This window comes from Malaclemys terrapin, chromosome 25 (assembly GCF_027887155.1).
Source record: "Malaclemys terrapin pileata isolate rMalTer1 chromosome 25, rMalTer1.hap1, whole genome shotgun sequence".
Classification (NCBI taxonomy): Eukaryota; Metazoa; Chordata; order Testudines; family Emydidae; genus Malaclemys; species Malaclemys terrapin.
The window spans coordinates 7264268-7283432 of NC_071529.1; the positions used below are offsets into that span (position 1 = coordinate 7264268).

At 53.5% G+C, this 19165-nt stretch overlaps 1 protein-coding gene across 1 annotated transcript in view; it reads left to right on the forward strand.

Moving 5' to 3' along the window:
- The window catches only part of MRC2 (mannose receptor C type 2), a 91102-nt gene that overhangs the window by 44880 nt on the left and 27057 nt on the right, over nucleotides 1–19165 (forward strand). Inside the window, exons 7-10 of the mRNA XM_054014042.1 lie at nucleotides 1230–1418; nucleotides 3430–3584; nucleotides 4569–4679; nucleotides 18146–18261. Coding sequence (XP_053870017.1) covers nucleotides 1230–1418; nucleotides 3430–3584; nucleotides 4569–4679; nucleotides 18146–18261 — 571 coding nt within the window. The remainder of the gene's footprint in view (nucleotides 1–1229; nucleotides 1419–3429; nucleotides 3585–4568; nucleotides 4680–18145; nucleotides 18262–19165) is intronic.

Sequence of the window (19165 nt, forward strand, 5' to 3'; positions counted from 1 at the left end):
GCTGTACAAACACAGAGCAACCTAAGTTATGTGACAAGGCTGATTGTGGTGGTGGCAGTTCATGCAATGTGGACATCCATCCACTGAGAACTGGATTGCAGCTCACCATGCTCATTGCCTATAGGTAGGGCCCTACCAAATTCACGGCCGTGAAAAACGCATCACGGACCATGAAATCTGGCTATTGTAGGGGGGGCCACAGTATTGCCACCCTTACTTCTGTGCTGCTTTCAGAGCTGGGTAGCCAGAGAGTGGTGGCTGCTGGCCGGGCACCCAGTGCAGAAGTAAGGGCGGTGTGGCATGGTATTGCCACTCATACTTCTCCGCTGCTGCTGGCAACAGCACTGCCTTCAGAGTTGGGTTCCTGCCCGGCAGCCGCCACTGTCTGGCCGCCCAGCTCTGAAGGCAGCGCAGAAGTAAGCGTGCCAATGCCGCAATGCTCCCTATAATAGCCTTGCAACCCCCGCCCGACCCTCTTTTGGGTCGGGACTCCCACGGTCACAACACTGTGAAATTTAAGATTTAAATATCTCAAACCGTAAAATTCAAGATTTTTTTTGTAGACGCTATGACCATGACATTTACCAAAATGGACTGTGAATTTGATAGGGCCCTACATATAGTCCAGCAAAAAGCTGCCACATGGCTGTAGCTTTCAGTTGCTACTGTCCTGCAGGCTGTGAGCTGGACTGACTGATTTGCACACCCTTGGTGGGGGTAGGAAAAAGGGGTCTAAGAAGGGAGAACCTCAGCGCTCTTGTCAAACTGCAGGAAGACCCCCTGAAGCTGTTGTGAAGTCAGTTGATCCAGGTGCTGGTGTAAAGATGTCAGTTGGGAAGTGGGGCAGCCCCGGGGGAATTCATGGAGCACTCAGATTTCTCGCAGGGAGGATGGCAGTGGGACTCACAGAGTGGGGAGGAGGGAATTGCCGAGAACGTGCTAGTTGGAGATGGAATCTGGCCCGTCGCTGGGGGAACAGTTGCCACTTCATAAGTGATCCGTGCGACTCCCCTTCCCGGCCCTCGACAGCAGAACCACAGGGCTCAGGAACTCCGGTCTGGTGTATTTCCAGACCCTCCTGCTGCTTGGGGGCTCTGCCATTCCTAACACAGACCCCGCACTCATGTGGCTGGACGCCACTGGCACCGTGGAGGAGAACGGGCTTAGAAGGGGGCTGTGCGGGGAGTTAGCAACAAGGCTCCTTAGCAGTCTGCTCTGGGTCCCTGCAGACTCCTGGTCGGAGGTGAAGGTTGATTGTGAGCCTACCTGGCAGCCCTTCCAGTCCAGCTGCTACCGGCTGGTTGGCGAGAAGAAGAGCTGGCAAGACGCGAAGAAGACCTGCTTGCGTGGCGGTGGGGACCTGGTGAGCATCCACACGCTCTCCGAGCTGGAGTTTGTCACCAAACAGATCAAGCAAGGTAGGGTTAAAGCAGGTCTGCACACTTGCCACCTGGGAACATGCTAGGGACCCGGGTCAGAGCTGTGGATTGGCTCTTCTGGAATGTGCGTGGCTGGGGGAGCCCATACCTTCACTGGCACATGGTTCTATGCTGCACATACATGTTCATATTGACCTTTACATGTATGCATTCACGTGGGATATCTACCAAAGGTACTTCTAGAGCCCCTATGATTAGCTCAGCCCCTCACGCTCTAATGCGTTCATCCTCCCAACACCCCAGTGAGGCAGGGCAGGGCTAATCTCCCCATTGTACAGATGGAGAACTGAGGCCCACAGAGGCTAAGTGACTTCTCCAAGGTCACACAGAGAGGCCATGGCTGGAGCAGGGATTTAAACCTGCTTTTGCTGAGTGCCCTGGCTACTGGACAGTCTTTCCTCTCTGTAATATACCTTGCACCAGGAGTGGTCCCAGTGAGGCTACGAGTGGAGGAAGATACTACTTGGAGTGAGTAGAGGTATCATGATCTGGTCCATACTAGGCTCTGTTCCCAGCTCTAATGCTGGCTCGTTGTGTGGCCGTGGATAAGTCCCTCCCACCTCAGTTTTCCCATCTGAGAAATGGGGTTGGGGATACTTCTCTGACTCTGGGATTATGACGGTAGTTAATTCAATCTGTGAATGGGGTTGAGATCTGTAGATGGAAGGTGCTGTAGAAAGTATCGTCCCTGACGTCTTGTGAATCTATCAGAGACAGCACAAGAAGCGCTTAACATGTATTAAGTGCATCATTTATCTGCTGGGGCAATGGCTGACATTTGATACATTAATCTCAATCAGGAATAAAAAGGAATGGCCCCATTCTCTTTGAGTCAATACTGACCCAATGCCCCAGGGGGATGGTGGCGGGCACTGTGCTTCTGGTGATGGCATTGTTTCCACGAGATGTAAAACTGAGGCCCTGGACCACTAGTGGTTATTAAAGATCTCCTGGCACTCTTTTAAGAATCGGGATTGCCCTGACTGATTCCAGATTGGGTCCCTGCTTAGGGAAAGCTTCCCCCAACAATTTCAGTTAGATATAGTTTTAGTCTACACATCTTGTCCTAAATTTGCTCTGTAATAATGTTCCCGTGCGCTGTTAAATAGCCGCCACGTTCCATCCAAGAGGTGGCTGCTTTTCATGGAGTGCAGTGATACTATAACCTACCTCGGAGAAGCATTTGTAAAGCACTTTCAGACCGTTCCCCACAAGAACAGACACGCAGAGTATTTATTCATTAGTAGCCAAGGCAAGGCATATCCTTTTGAAAGTACTCTTCTTGTCGAGTACAAACTGGGTCCTATGTTCCAAACCCAGGTCAATGGATGAGTTTAATCAAGAGTTTTGAATCACCATTGGCATGTCAGAATGTCCTGTTGCAGCCAAGTAACACAGGTTATGTCTACCCTGCAAATAAAGGTCTGATTGCTGCGTGGGCAGGCATACTGGTGTTAGCTTTAATCTAGCTGGCATGGGTTACGGTAGCAGAGGAGACTTGGAAGTACGCACAAAGGGGCCAAAATGAAGGTTGTATGGGCAACCTGAATTCTGGCATGGCCTAAAGTTTGAGTGTTTGACTTCGCTACCCTAATGTTCTTTTAATGAATTTGTCTTGAATGTAATATTGTTATCATTGGCTTGGATTGTCAACGGAGCCTAAAAGAACTTCGGATCTGGAAACTGGGCACTTAACTCCCTTGGATGTCTCAGAAAGTCTGACCATTATTATTGATCTGTAACCCCTAAAACCCCAAGTTGAGGATCGGAGCCCCATGGCGCTAGACGCTGTACAAACCGCTAACAAGGAAGCCACTCTCTGTCCCAGGCAGCTCACAGCCAACATGGCTTGTAACTTGTGAGAAGCTCCTCTCATCCATGAATGCTCAGAGAGGGGAGACTTTTTTCTCTTCGTGCTACTGTGCTTTAGTAGGGTGAGGTTCACACCAGAGCTGGACTCTGACCTGTTCTTCCCCTTTCTGCTTGGCAGATGTTGAGGAGCTCTGGATTGGCCTGAACGACCTCAAGCTGCAGATGAATTTTGAGTGGTCAGATGGGACGCCGGTGAGGTTCACGTACTGGCACCCCTTTGAGCCCAATAACTTCCGAGACAGCCTGGAGGACTGTGTGACCATCTGGGGACCGGTGAGGACTGATCACGGAGGAGGAGCGGGACAGGATGTGGGACCTTTCCTACCCAATTTGCAGGGCTGGAATGGAGTAATTGGAGCTTGGCAGAATTCAATCGATACATATTTTAAATCTCAACAGAGCTCGATGTTTATTTTTAAGTATTTGTACAGCTGCGGGAAATTACTTGGGGGTCAGACAATAATTATTTAATGACTGTAGATGCTGAGATTCAAAAAGTTAAGCTTTGTAACCATCAAAACACAAATTGTCAACCTGGCATGTCAGAGGATACATTGTAAATATCCTTGCGTCAAACCCTAGTAAGTTTCCAAGCAGTGTTTTTCTTACTTTGCCTATCTGTAAATTTCAGTTATTAATCAATGGAAATCGTCTTCGGTAGGTTTGTGTGCACTTGGTGAAATCAGCATTTACTGATGTTTAGTGATCAAAATCTAATCCACTTTATACTAGCTAGATTGATGGGTGTGAGCTCTGTGCCGACAGCCCCGGAGACTGGAGCTCTCTGTGTCCATCGTACGGGTGTGGCACAGACAGCAGTGTGCCACCAATGTCCCCTAAACCTGACCACGAGGGTGGTCTCCGTGACCGACCCATTCCTTGCCTTCTCCTGCAGAGGCTGCTGACAAGGGGGCCGTTTCCGGTGGTGATTGTAATGCGTGGGCAGCCGACCCACTGAGAACCGGACCGAGTGCCACCAAACTCCTATCACACGGGCCACGCAACAGCCACTTCCCTCCTAAACTAGATTTGAACCAACCAGAGGTTCTCTGCAAGATCCAACCCTGTACCGGGGACAGATAAAGGGAAGGGGGGATCCACAATGATGGGATAATGTAGAGCAGCATGGGAAGGAAGTACAGGGTCGGTGGGACTTACCCAAGCTTGCCCCTGAAAATATCCCATCTCTGGTCTTTTGAAAGCTGCATTTGCTGTGATCCACCCTTTGCCTGACCTGCTCTTTGCCATCCTCTCCAGGAAGGGAGGTGGAACGACAGCCCGTGTAACCAGACGCTGCCCTCCATCTGTAAGAAGCCCGGCCGGGTGAGCCAGCGGGGAGAGGAGGAGGAGGACCACGGCTGCAGGAAGGTGAGCGGGCTGGGGGATGCGCTGCCGTTAGCCTTGCTGAGGTACAGGGCAGAAACTAAGGAGTGGGCCTCTACCAGCCCAAGCTCCACTGACTAGGGCTGACGCCTGAGTCCCCCAGCATCGCCTTCTCCCCCCGCCAATATTCCTCCCTAGGGGGGTGCACCCCATTGTTTGAAAATCGCTGCTTTAGTGCGATTTATTTCCACTTTTAGAGACTAAATTACTGTAACAGTCGCATGACATTTACCTACAGTGACTCTGTAGATAGGATGTAACTTCGCTTCACGGAGCCCCAGACAATTGCCATGTTTGCTACCCCCTCACGCTGGCCCTGGCTGGCGGGGCTGCTGCCAGAGGAAGGAATCCCATGTGGTACTGGAAGGACCAAGCCAAGGAGCTGTTGTTTGCTTCAGTTCAGACAGGCTCAGAATGGAGCAGGCACCCTGTTTGCCCATGTCAGGCCAGAGGACCCCCGGGCTCTGGCTGTGGGGGCCTATTTGAGCAGTCCTTTGCCAATGGCGATGCGCACATACTTTGGAGGGACGGTGTCTCCATTTCTTATGACCAGGGAGGGACTTAGGAAACCCAAATGGGCCAGTGAAGGTCGGGGAAACACCAGGCTTCTCCCTTCGACCCCCGTGACCTTGGGATGCAAAAGCTAAACCCCTTGGTCATCGAGGTGAGACAAAGCTTCCTTCCTAGTCGTCCCGCTGCTGCGCTGCGGGATCTGTAGGCACAGCAGTGGGGCCGTGGCCTCTCGGCTCATTGCCCATGAGCCCTCCAGAGCCAGCAGCTTCTAGGCAGACTTCGCTAGTGAGGTGTGCGCAGCTGTAGGCTACCTCTTGATCTCTGGTGTGGGGCTCAGCTTGGCATGGAGCTTTGTTGCAGACAGCTTGACTTCCTGCCTGACTGCAGGGGAGGGGTGTCGGAGAGCTGTAACCCTGACTTGTCTCTGATGGGTCCAGCCCCAGGTACTGTCACCTGGCTGGCGGGTGGGACCAAGTAACGGAATTACAGAAGGGGGCTTTGAAGGAGAAGGTTAACGCTGAGCAAGGAGGAGTGAAGAATTGAAGAAAACCCCACCCCCGCCCTTCCCCCCTCCACACTCCTCGATCCGGGGCTAGGCCTGTGGGGAGATGGCTCCTGACAGCTGTGTGCTGTCCAGCTGCATAGTGTCCAGACGTGCATCCGCCCTTGCATCAGGCCAGCTGTGCAATGCCGAGCTGTGTCTCCAGTCCAGCTGCGTGCTGGCCCGGGGCTGGTGGGACGCGGCCGTGCTGTTGATGTCTGCTGCAGAGGGGGCTCGTGGGGCTGCTTGCTGGCAGCCTTACCAGGGGAGAGGTGGAGCGCTGAAATCCCAGACCCACTGCTCCCACCGAGTGGGACAAGGTGACGGGAATAGATCCTGGCGAGGGAGGAGAAGAGCGCTTCCTGCGAAAGGTGCGCACCCTCCGCTCCCATCCACGAGAGCAGCTAGCGCGAGCAGGGGGGAGCAGATTTGAGTCCAGCCGGATAAATCCCATCTTCCATCTGTTCCTTGGTAGTGTGGTTAACGCGAGGCTGTGCCCCCCTGTTATTTTAGGGCCCGTGGGCCATAGGCAGGCTTTGATTAGCCCTGTCAAAGCAAGTGACCGGCAAACCGGTGGCAGTAAGACATGCACCCCCGCCCTCATCCTGAAATGGGTCTGCGTTTCAAACAAAATGATTTGTCGTCCCCTCCCCAACCCCCGGCTCCGTTCACCGAAAGCCTGTTCCTCTGCCGAGGCATCTGGCCCGGCTGGGCAGCCCCAAGAGGATTGGAAAGCCAGGAGTACTTGGCTTTCGGCGCCTGGAAGGTGCCTTCATACACTGTGAAGGAGCCCCGATGGCATAAATGGACCCGGACATGTCAAAAGGAGAGGTGAAAAGAGGTGTCCCATCCCCGCCCCAGGATGGGATGGAGAGCAGGGGAGGGGGGATAGAGCACGCGTGGGACCAGCCGCAAAGGGAATGGAATGAGGTTCGAGTGGTTATGGTTACTCCGGGGCTTGGGGGCACCGTGGCAAAACTGCTTTGCCCAAGGGAATGGGGCCGCCATGAATGGGCATGCTGTCCAAAGTGCGCCCACTCTTCTGGGAAGAAACTGCACTTCCTCCTTCCCTGTGCTCTCCTGCAGCATTCACCGCTCCGCCCTGGTAGAGGCCTGATTTTCAGAAGGGCTCTCAGCTCCTGATTTTGCACCAAAATAGGCGGCCAGGTTTTCAGAACAGAAGCACCTTGCTCCGCTCAGAGGGCTCACGCGGGCTCTGTGCGTTGGGCGCACGCTTGGAAATCTGGTCCCGCTCTTCATTTGTCCTCCATTGACACCCGGGTGCTGGGAGCTTCCTCTTGTGGTGCAGTCACAGTGGGTGTGTCAGGCCGCTGCATGTGTCCCAGGGCATTGTACTTCTTCTTTCTCCACCGTTGCCCCTATGGGGTGGCAGTGTTGCCTAGTGGATAGCGCACTGGTCTGGGCTTTGGGAGACCGGGGTCTATTCTTGGCTGTGCCACTGACCTGCTGGGTGACTTTGGGCGTGCCTCAGTTTCTCCACCTGTAATATAGGGATAATGTTACTGACCTCCTTTATAAAGGGCAGTGAGGTCTACAGGTGAAAAGTGCTAGATGAGAGCTAGGTATAATTATATCTCACCCCCCTCTCTCTTTCGGCACTAAGGCTGCTAACAGTGACATGGGACTCCGTACCAACTGGCTGTGGCCATCTGCCAGATCCCGTAGCATTTCCACCAGCTTCTGCTCGTCCAGTTCTAGGCCCTTTGTAAATGGGTGTCAATCCTCATTTTGCTCAGGGTTTGCAGGAAGGACGGGGCTTGACTCACGCTGGCCCATGAGAGCTGTCCCGGTGCATGGCTTCGACGGGGTCATGCCATGCAGACATTTGCTCCTGCTAGAGTATGGGACTTGACAACATCACGCCCAGCCTCTCCTGCATGGAGGACTAATGAGCTGCCCTGATCCCTCTGTCGAAGCAGCGGAAGACGTTTTAACGCTGAATTGTACAGAGCTGTTGAAACGGATGCAGGGAACGCTCCTGCGCTGGCCAGGGGGATGGCCCGGATGTGGCCTGGTAGGGCTGTGAGTTCCGTGCTTCCTGATCGGCTGGTTGGCTGGCACGGAAAAATGCTCCAGCGCTATTCGAGGCTGACTTCAGAGCAACCCCTCCAGTTGGGGCCTTGCCCGGGCTATGAGCCCTGCCGCTGCTGGGGCAGTCGAGGCTGCAGGACGCGGTTCCCTGCGGGGGGGGGGGGGGGGGGGGCTCAGAATGGCTCGACGGGCCAGAATCTGGTAATGACATCTGCAGGGTTGGGCTCCTTCCTGCTTGCCCATCATTGTGTTTGAGCCGTGTGTGTGTGTGTGTGTGTGTGTGTGTGTGTGTGTGCGCGCAAGTGCAAATGGGCTGATGAAATTGCCGCTTAATATAAAAAACCCTGCACAGAGGATTAAAAGCAGCTGCCAGGCAGCATTTGTTCTAGAGCAATTAGCCGCCTCGGGCCTTCTTCACGCTGCTGCGGCAGCTGCCTCCCCTGTGTCTTTCCGGTCGCTCCGCTCTCTTCTCGCCACCTTCCCCTCCAGCCCACGCGCCTTGGCAGGCCGTGCGGCAGAGCGGGAACTCCCAGAGTCTGCCAGACATCGGGAGGGACACGCTAATCCCTCCAGCATGGCTCGGCTGGGCTGCCTGCCCGTGGGGAAGGAGCTGGCCCCTTGATGCGCTGAGATCCTGGTGGGATTAGGGAGGCAGGCAGCAGATGAGGAGATGAGGCTTTGGCAAGTCAGGCTGCTGGCTTGCAAGCGGACAGAAGGGGCGTGGTGCGTGGGGGGAGGGGAATTGCATTGCAGCGCTGCCAGATTCCTTCAGCCAGAATTGGAAACTGAAGCGTCTCCACCGTGGGGTCATTTTGTCTGTGGCTGGCAGGTCCCTCGTGCTGCAGGGTGGCTCTCTGGCCGGTGGCGCTGCAGGCAGCCCAGGGTGGGGGCCGGAGGTGAACTGCCCTGCACTGAAGGGGTCGTGCCGAGGTTGAACGTTTCTTTTTCCAGACCCCTTGTGTTGTCCATGCGTCCTCACCCAGTTACTGGGGTGCTGCCGCCTGATGCAGGGACCCCGACCTGATCTCTCTTGGTTTTGTGTTCTGGGCTCTTTGCACAAGGGCCTGCCCTGAGTGACTTTCCATCTAAGAACCAACTGACCCCATAGGGGACCTCGACACTGTCCTGCACCCCAGAGAAGCTTCCTCCTGCCTGCCCTCTTTGTCAGTGCTTGTGTGTGAGACACAAGGTCTCCCTGGGCTCTGTTCCTGGCTCTGCTGTGGCCGCGCTGTGTAGCCGTGGCCAAGTTACTCTCTGCCTCAGTTTCTCCATCTTGTAAAATGAGGACAGTACTCCCCTGATGCCCGTGAAGGCTGTGAAGCTCCTTCCATTACTGTTTGTAAGGTGCTTTGCCATACTTGGGAAGAAGAGGCTAGAGCCGGTCACAGGTGGTGGTTCGTGAGTTTCACCCAAGTCTTGAAAACCCCCAGATGATTAAGCCTTATGCAAATGACAGTAAGGCACTGGTGGTCTGAAATGACTGTAGTATCCTTCATCCTAAAGGAACCCAAACTGCATTTCTCTGGGGATCTCTTCTCCCACCCCTGACTGCAGACACCTCTAAGGTGGATCTCATCAGCTGTTTTAACATCTCACAGTAATGCTACACAACAGCTTAGGAGAGGAAGTGACGAAGAATCCAGTTTCCAGGTAAACTGGCAAAGGAGAATATCATTATCTAGGTTGGTGAGAACACCAGTGTTAATATCCCTTCCTTACACGGGAGGAAAGCGCCATTTGATCTTCAGTGACCAGCCGTACTCAGGACCTCCGTTTTAGAGCTGATCTGAAAAAAGGTGCCCCTGAGGGCAAGGTCCCTTAGTGCCAAACTGGAGCATTGGGTTCAGCCCTGACTCAGAGAACGCCACGTAGTAGATCACCCCGACCAGTTCTTCTAATACCGGGGAGATTTCCCATCACAGCCCGGCCGGCCTAAGCGTGCCTAGCTATGAGATCAGCAGAATTACAGCACGCCTCTGGTTGCAAACCATCATGCTGTCCCTGGATTGCTAAGGGATAAAACTGCCAGAAAATGAAATGAGATCCTGAGACTGCAGATTATAATGAAGAAAAATCCATTCCCTTCCTCCCGCCCTCCCCCCCAGCTCTTTGTCATCTGCAATAAGGAAATCAATGGCCTGTTGATAATTGGCCTGCTGCCCTGTACCTCTCTGTAACCTCGTTCCAGCCTGAGCTATGAAATCTGTTACACACACACACACACACACACACACGCTGCCCACAGCAAGGGAAGCGAGAGCGCCTTTCTGTGCTTGGTTGCTGTCTGGATACTTAAAGCCAGCGCTGCATAGCCTGACTCAGGGCACGTCTTCACTACCCGCCAGATCGGCGGGTAGCCATCGGTCTATCGGGGATCGATTTATCGCGTCTAGTGTAGATGCGATAAAATCGATCCCCGACCGCTCTGCCGTCAACTCCGGCACTCCACCGCAGCGAGAGGCGGAAGCGGAGTCGACGGGGGAGCGGCAGCAGTCGACTCGCCGCCGTCCTCACAGCCAGGTAAGTCGACCTAAAATACGCAACTTCAGCTATGCTATTGGCGTAGCTGAAGTTGCATATCTCAGGTCAACCCCCCCCCCCCCCCCCCCGTAGCGTAGACCTAGCCTCAGAGGACAAAAGCACAGCCGGTGTGTAACTCGGAGGCCAGCTGAATTCATGCCCAGCTGGCAGGTCTCTGGGGGATCCAGCCATCGAATTCCACTCGTTCCCTCCATCAGAGTCTGTTAATTCACCTCGTGAAGCATCCCGCACTCTGTCAGAGCTGAGGGCGAGGGGCAGCCTTATCCGGATGTGGCAGGTATAGGCGGAATGAGGGGGCATGGGGGGCGTTGCCCCCTCAAGCCTCAGGCAGGCAACCTGAGTGTGCACTGTAAGGGGTTCTCCCAGAGGCAGGGAGTCAGAATTTTGTTTATAAACAGAGTGATTAACCACGGATTAAGATAAGAAAGGGCTGACAGACAGTTCCCTAAAGTTAAATGATCTGTTCCGAGCTTGGTGAACTGCAAAAAGTGAGTAGCCTAAATGACAGAAATTGTAGATTTTCTACAGTTGTTTCAGTCGTTGGATTGAAGAGGTGGTAAGGAAGTTACTAATACCTTTCTTTGAGACGAGAACTGATTTTTTTAGACAAAGGAAATGTAGTAGATCTAATCGACCTGGATGTCAGTAAGGCATTTGATACAGTTCCACATGGGAAATTATTAGCTAAATTTGAGAAGATGGGGATTAATATATGAGAACTGAAAGATGGATAAGGAACTGGTTAAAGGGAAGGCTACAACAGATCATACTGAAAGGTGAGCTGTCAGGCTGGAGGGAAGTTCTCCATCCCTAGTGGAGTTCCTCGGGGATTGGTCTTGGGACCAACCTTCTTTAACATTTTTATTACTGACCTTGGCAGAAAAAGTGGGAGTGTACTCATAAAATTTGCGGATGACACACAATTGGGAGGTATTACCAATACCAAGGAAGACCAGAAGACCATACAAGAAGATGTGGATGACCTCGTAAGCTGGAGTAATAGAAACGGGATGATATTTAATAGTGCTAAGTGCAAGGTCATGCATTTAGGGACTAACGACAAGAATTTTTACTATCACCTGGATTGATCGGTCTTCAGCTGTCATTAAGATTGCGCCGATCACAACACATCCACCATTCTTCTCACATTCTTGCCTTTCTTCTCCATGTTCGTCCAAACCATTTAACAATGTCATCTTCCCATCTTCTTGGAGGCCGACCAGGTGGTCTTTTTCTGTTCTTGTGGGTACCACTCAGTAATGATTGTGGTCCGTCTATTGTCCGTGAACCATGCTGTGTGGCCTTCCCATCGTAGCTTATTATATCTGCTTTCCATGACAGTATTTTTCACACCGCTGTATTCTCTAATCATTTCGTTTGGGATACAATCCAGAAGGGAAATTCCCAACATAGCTTGTTCCATTGCCCTTTCAGCTACCAACAGCCGCTGTTCTTTTTGCTATAAGCTGGGGATTTATCAGTTGTAAGTGACAGTGGAGGAGAAAGAATTGGGGGTATTGGTTGGTCACAGGATGACTATGAGCCACCAGTGTGATGCAGCTGTGAAAAAGGCTAACACAGTTCTAGGATGTATCAGGTGAGGTATTTCCAGTAGAGACAGGGAAGTGTTAGTATCATGATACAAGGCACTGGTGAGACCTCATCTGGAGTATTAGGTGCAGTTCTGGTCTCCCATGTTTAAGAAAGATAAATTAAAACTGGAACAGGTGCAAAAAAGGGCTACTAGGATGATCTGAGGAATGGAAAACCTACCTTATGAGAAGAGACTCAAAGAGCTTGGCTTGTTTACTCTAATCAATAGAAGGCCATGGGGAGATTGGATTACTCTGTATAAATACATCAGAGGGATAAATACCAGGGAGGGAGAGGAGTTATTTAAGTTAAGCATCAGTGTGGACCCCAGAACAAATACATATAAACTGGTCATCAACAAGTTTAGGCTTGAAATTAGGTGAAGGTGTCTAACCATCAGAGGAATGAAGTTCTGGAGCAGCCTCCCAAGGGAAGCAGCGGAGTCAAAAAACCTAACTGGCTTCAAGACTGACTTGATAAGTTTATGGAGGGGATGGTATGACAGGACTGCCTATAATGGCATGTGGCCCATCGGCGACTGCCTGTAGCAAAAATCCCCAACAGCTGGAGACAGGGCACTAGATGGGGAGGGCTCTGAGTTACTACAGAGAATTCTTTCCCAGGTATCTGCCTAGTGGATCTTGCCCACATGCTCAGGTCTATCTGATCATCATAGGAAAGAATTCTTCCCCGGGTCAGATTGGCAGTGACCATGTGGGTTTTTCACCTTCTGCAGCACGGAGCATGGGTCACTGGCAGGTTCAAACGCGTGTAAATGATGAATTCTCTGTAACTTGAAGTCTTTAAGCCCTGATTTGAGGACTTCAGTAACTCAGCCAGAGGTTATGGGTCTGTAACTGGAGACGGTGGGTGAGGTTCTGCGGCCTGCCATGTGCAGGAGGTCAGACTAGATGATCGTGATGGTCCCTTCTGACTTTGGTAAGAGTATCTCCGTAAGAATAGACATTACAATTTTAAACCTAACCAGTGTCCCTTATGTGACTTGCCACAAGATGTCCAAACGTGTTAGTATTAGAGCTGAATGGGTCTAAAGTTTAATTAATTTTTTCTTGACATAGGAATTAGATACAATGCTCCTGTTGGATATTTCTAAATTATTATCTGCAAAAACACTAGAGTTTTCAGTTGCCTAAGTAGCCCATGGAACCATGGTTAAAATTGCCCCCCCCCCCCCGCCCCCAAATCTGAAACGGTGCCCCTGTGGGCAGGCACAGGATTAGTCCACCCCCACCCACGCGTGGCCTCATGGGCCTGACTGGAGCCGCCCTCCAAATATAGAAGTCAAACGACGCCTATGGTGGCAGGGATGTGGAAGGAAGAGGGAAGAAAGGCTCTGGGATTTCAGTAGAAGTGTCTGAGAGGCTGTTTTGCCAGCAGTGTGTTGTTGAGGGGGAATTGCCCACAAGTATTGCCTCAGGGGCATTGAGGACACTGCAGACTTCATCCACTCACTCAGGGCCCCCTAGTACTCCCCATGTGTCTCCCCTCGCAGCCCCCCCAGTGCTGTCCTTACAGCCCCACCCCCAGCATCCCCCATACTTCTGCCCTGACGGCTCCTTCTAGCACTGCTCACACAGCTGCCCCTCCCAGCCCCCCACCCGATGCCCGTCTGCGGGGCGGGAGTGCGCTTCCCCGGCAGTCATGCACTGTGAGCAGGACCCGTATCTCTGTCCCCGTGTCACAGAGACAGAAAGCACTGGCTTGCGCAGAGGGTGACAGAGCTGACGGTAGAACCCAGGCGTCCTGCCCGTCAGCCTAATATGTCCACACCAGAACCCTCCTTCCTTCTCCCAAATGCCTTCTACACCAGATCCAGACACTCACGTCTCCCGAGCCAGCAGCTACGCAATGGGGGAGGCCGCCCCCTCTCCTCCCCAGCTCCGTGGGGTTGGTCTGTAGGATCCCGTCCCCAGCCCATTGACTTCTGCAAGACAGCCAGTAGCAGCGCTTCTTTGTCCTATAAAGAAAATGTGGTGGTGGTTTTCGCAAGTGGAAACACCATCTCCTCAAGCTATCGGACACGTCTCTCCCAGGCTGCCCTGCCAGGTTAGCCAAGTAGCTGCTTCTCTTTTCTTTTCCCTTCCCTCTCCCCATCATCCATACCCCTCCCACCCCGCTGATTGATTGGGGTAAAATCCACAGGCAAGTCAGGCACTGGGGCACCATATGAGTTGGGTGGTGGGCAGCGGAGAGAGGTATTGGGGACTGGGTTAGAAGGGGAATGGGGCAGGGGAGATGGGGACTTGGGTTGTGGGTTCTAGGAGGGAGGATGGAAGCACACGGAAAGAAGGGGACCGGAAGCACTAGCGGATGGAGGATGGTGCTGGAGGGGGAGACCAGGAGCAGTGGGACAGGGTGGGCGGGCCAAAGGGTCCCAGTTGGTCATCCCAGCTGAGAAGGGTGCACAGCAGAAGTGCAGGGTAGGACCACCAGGGAGGGAGCTCAGAGCAGCTGGGCTGCAAGCAGGTGGCGTTGCCAGCTCCCAGTGACAAAACACACCTTTCCCCCCACCTGCAGCCCACCCTGCCATGCCCATCACTCCTGAGCTGCAGCAGCCCCAGCTTAGCCCCCGGTCCTAGGTCCCCTCTGAATGCTGCCGTGAAGATTTCTCATTGCTCCCAGCTGGGGCCTCTTCCGAGAAGCGCCTGCCTGTCATGCCAAACGCTGCGGTGGTTTTGTAATGCAGACAGATGTGGACGAGGGATTGGACTAGGGCTGCCAAACTCCTGCTCAGCAATAATTTAACCCAGGTCTCCATGGGTGAGAGGGGCTGGTGTATTAACCCACTGTGTCCCAGAGCCCTTTGAGAGCCAGTGTTGGAGGAATGCAGGTTGCAATTCCCCTGGCATGTCCCCAGGGCTAGAGGGAAGGTTCTGAGGGTGACCCATGTACCGCTCCAAAGGGTACCGTTCTCCCTTCCTCCAGCCTTCGTTTAAATGCTGTTTCTCTTGACGTTGGCCCCCCATCTCCCCCTTCTGTCTTGCTGATTTCCATGCCGGCGGATCTGTAAGGTTGTAATAGTTTGTAACCCACAACTATAGGCCAGCCGGGGGTTGGAACCCACCGAGGAGATGCGAGTTCAACTCCTGGTCTGAGCCAGTCTCCCGTTGCCTACACCAGGGTAAAGCAGCGGTAACTCCATGACCGTTAACGGAGATATATTGGTATCAGATCGGGGCGAGGGGACAAGAGGGCTCGGTCTCACGCTGGAAGTGAGAGGCGGGTGCAGGAGCCCACAGCAAGCCATGCTCCTTGGTGGGGATTGGGAGCCAGGATTCCTGGGTTCTGTTTGTACTCCGGCCTCCCCTGTGCTTCAGTTACCCCACTGGTAAGCTGAGGCGGACGATCCCGACCCACCTTTGCCGGGAGGTCCTCGGCTGAAAGGCGCTATCGTCACTGCAGCACTGAGCGTGACCAAATGTCCTGATTTTATAGGGATAGTCCCGATTTTGGGGTCTTTTTCTTATATAGGCTCCTATTACCTCCCACCCCCGTCCCGATTTTTCACATTTGCTGTCTGGTCACCCTAGCAGCACTGCTCCTTACAAACAAAATCAATTGAACTGGAGCGAAACAATAATTATTAACACCGGTGTTGTCGGCTCAGAAGCCATGCACGAGGAGGCACCAGCCCCCCTCTCTGTGTGACTCCAGCGCTCTCAGCTGCGCTTCCTTCTTTCTGTCTTGTCTCTCGATTGTGGGCTCTCCCGGGGCAGGGATCACACTCTTCCTGTTTGCCAGCCAGGGACCTCGGGTCCTCGGGAAATAATCACGATGTTTCTTGGCAATCAGGGCTTCATTCTGTAGCTTGAGCTGCTGCCTTCTGAGGCTTTCCCTCACCTCCTGGTCGTCTCTTCGGTCTGGGGCAAGAGCTCCTCTGCCATAGGTGCCGACTCCATGGGTGCTCCGGGGCTCAAGCACCCACCAGCCACAGCTTTTTGGCGGGGACGCCGATCAGCTGGCTGGCGGGAGGCGCTCAGGACAGGGCAGAGAGCAGCGAGCGGTTGGTGGGTGGTTGGGGGGGCGGAACAGGGGTGGGAAGAGGTGGAGACAGGGTGGGGCTTCAGGGATGGGGTGGGAAGAGGCGGGGCCTCGGGGAAGAGTTGGAGTGGGGTTGGGGCCTTGGGGAGGAGCAGGGTGGAGCACTCACCTAGAAAAATAAAATTTGGCGCCCGTGCCCTCTGCATACCTCTGGGAAAGGCACCTGGCATACCACTCTGGAAATAGAATCCTCTGCAGATTTGGCTGGATAATTATCTGGTTGCTGTGGGGGACTTTTTGCCGCAGGTTTTACGTCGGCATCAGGCTGTGGCTAGAAGTCCCCCAAGAAAAGAGAGGTGGGGTTTGCATGAGGCCATTGCCCTGTCGCATGCCGCATTCCAGCGGGAGCGCGCTCAGAACAGGCGGTACTTGATGCAAGGGTTTTCACGCGCTTTCAGGCGAGTGCTCTGAGTAAAGCAATGGGAGCCGGGAACTTGGGAGTTCACATCCTGGACCTGACGCTAATGCCCTCAGTGAGCCTTGGGAAGGGTCCTCCCACATGGTCGTTGCCTCAGTTTCCCCATCTGCAAAATGTGGATGATAATTCTTACCTACCTTGCAGCGGGTTGTGGAGCTAGGTAGGGATAAGGGGACATGCCCTCCAGCCTGTTGACATCCCTCCTTGGCATGTCGGACGTAGCTGTGCTTCTGGTTGTGAGGATTCGTTAGCTGGGTTTGCCTAGCACTTTTGTAATACACAAAGCTAGTGCGTGACTCCGTATCCTGCCCGGCACCCGCCTCTTTGCTCCCACCTATGGGAGCTGTCGCGGTCGGGCCGGCTGCTGGTGGTGCTGAAGTTGGTGGGAGGTGGGTTGTGGCAGTGTGTGTAGCTAGCAAAGGCGGAGACGATGGTCTTTTGCACACTGGACTGGAGTGCTGGGACTCGGGGTGGCAATAGGGAGGGGAATGCAGGCCCGACGGCGTGGATGAACAGTTCAGCCTGTTTTGCTCACACCATACATGATTTGTTAGCTTCCCTAGGGCGCGGGAAAGTGGCAATGTGGCCCAGGCCTGAGCAAGGCCAATTTCTCCAGCTGAGCCCCTCCTTCCTTCACCCCCACCCCGGTCTCAGTCTGGGCAAGGAAAATCCCCTCCCCGCTCTTTCTTTTGTTCCAAGTGTTTCCTTTCACTCTTCCTCCCTTTCTCTGCAGCGATCAAGCCCCCTTCCTCCCACCCCATGCAGCCGTGGCTGCCTGCGCTGCCTTTGCCAAGCGTTTCTGGAGCGCTCTGCACAGTCCCTCCTGCCCGTCAGCCCATACTGCTCTGGCAGAGAATAGACCCTATTGTGTCCCCAACTCCAGAGAGGCTCCAGCATCAGCAAACCAAGGCGATTAAAGCGGACTGCGGTGGGACTTGCTATTTGCTTGGCTTTCCCGCATAAGGAGAGGATTGTATTCCCCTCCCTGAACCTCCAATCGGGGATGGGATGTTGGCAACGCAGATTTTTCTGTTACTTTGAAGCTGCCTCAATGTTTTTTCTGCAGCCCTATCCTCTCGGGCTGCAATCTTGTTAGATCTCACCAGATAAACAGGGTCAAGCCCGGTTAGCCTGTGGATGGGAGACCTCCCAAGAAAAACCCAGGGTGTTTCAGGAAGTGATGGTGGTGAGTCAGGTCATGGCGCTCTTCCTGCTGAAGCCATGCTGAGCCCAGTGCCCCAGGAGTTGCAGGGGGCTCTTTGCCGCTGGGTTTTGGATGAGGGACAACAGTGTTGTCCTAAGTAATTCTAGTTAGTTTGCATAGGGATTGCCAGACTGGATGAAACCCAGCGTCTATCTTAGGCGTGTGGCCAGCATCAGCTGCTTTCAGAGGAGGATGCAAGGAACCCCCTAGTGGACGCTTGTTAAATAACGTGTCTGTGGCGGAAGCTCTTTCTGACCCTAGGCCATCAGGGGTTTCTTGTGGCCTGAAGCAAGAGGGTTTATATCCCCAGCAGATTGTTTTATCCTACCTAGTGGAACTGCAGAGGTGGTTCTTATTCATGTATATGTCTGAATCCTGCTAGGCTCCTGGCCTCAGTAACATCTTGTAGCAGTGAGTTCCACTGGACAATTCTGCATTGTGGGTAAAGGGCACTTGGAAAGCACATCTGCTCAGACAGTACTAAAGTCTGCAAAATGTCTTACCATCATTGTCTTCTCTTGCCCCAGGGTTGGAAATGGCACAGCCCCTCCTGCTATTGGCTAGGAGAAGACCGTGTGACCTACAGCGATGCACGGAAGATGTGCACTGACTACAAGGCCACCCTTGTCACCATCACCAACAGGTGGGTGCACTCTGGGGATTAGCTCTGTTGTCATGGGTGTTCGGCTTCCATTCCCTCTGGGAAACTCCCATAACCGTAGCTGAGGTCACTGGAGTCCCATCCCCCACCCCCCAGCTTGGTGCTGAATACTTCATTAGCAGAGGTGGCCTGTGGTCTGAAGAAGGGATGGGAGGGAGTACCCTGGTTTCTATTTCCAGCTCTGCCACTGAGTGGCTGGCTGTGCAGCCTTGAAGCAAGTCACGTCCCGTTTTCCCCCATCTATGTAATGGGGATAACGGTACTTACCACAGGACACTCCTGGGGGAATTCTGCGCTACTGCTTATGTGCATAATTAATGAGCCCTGCAGATTTCTAACTTTTTTGCGCACAAAAAAAAGCTTCTGCAGAACTGTTACTGCAGTTCCACCTTTTGCCCAAGAGAGCGCTGTGGCGATAGAACAAAGCTGCATCTCAGGTCCAGCGAGGGAAGAGAGAGAGCTGCCTTCTTCTCAGAGCTTGTCAGGCCAAGTCAGGAGACAGGGGCTATGGGGAGACAGACAGCATGGGGTGCTATGGGGTGGTCAGACAGGGGCAGGGGCTGAATGGGAATGGAAGCACAGCGCCATAGGTGGGAGGGAGGTACAGAGACACATGGGGACAGGGGAATGGCTGAGTGGGGGCACAGACACATGGGGGCAGGGGAGACAAGGGAGTGGCTGAATGGGGGCACAGAGACATATGGGGACAGGGGCAGATGTGACTGAATGGGAGAGGCTGGGGTCAGCTAGGGTCTGCATGGGGGAAGCTCCTTAACAATCCCTTCCCACCCCCCAAAAAAACCTGTTCCATACCTTTCCCACCCATACCCAACAACCGTCCAAGTTCACACCCAGGTTCCTTCCCAGCAATTTACTTCCCTCTCCC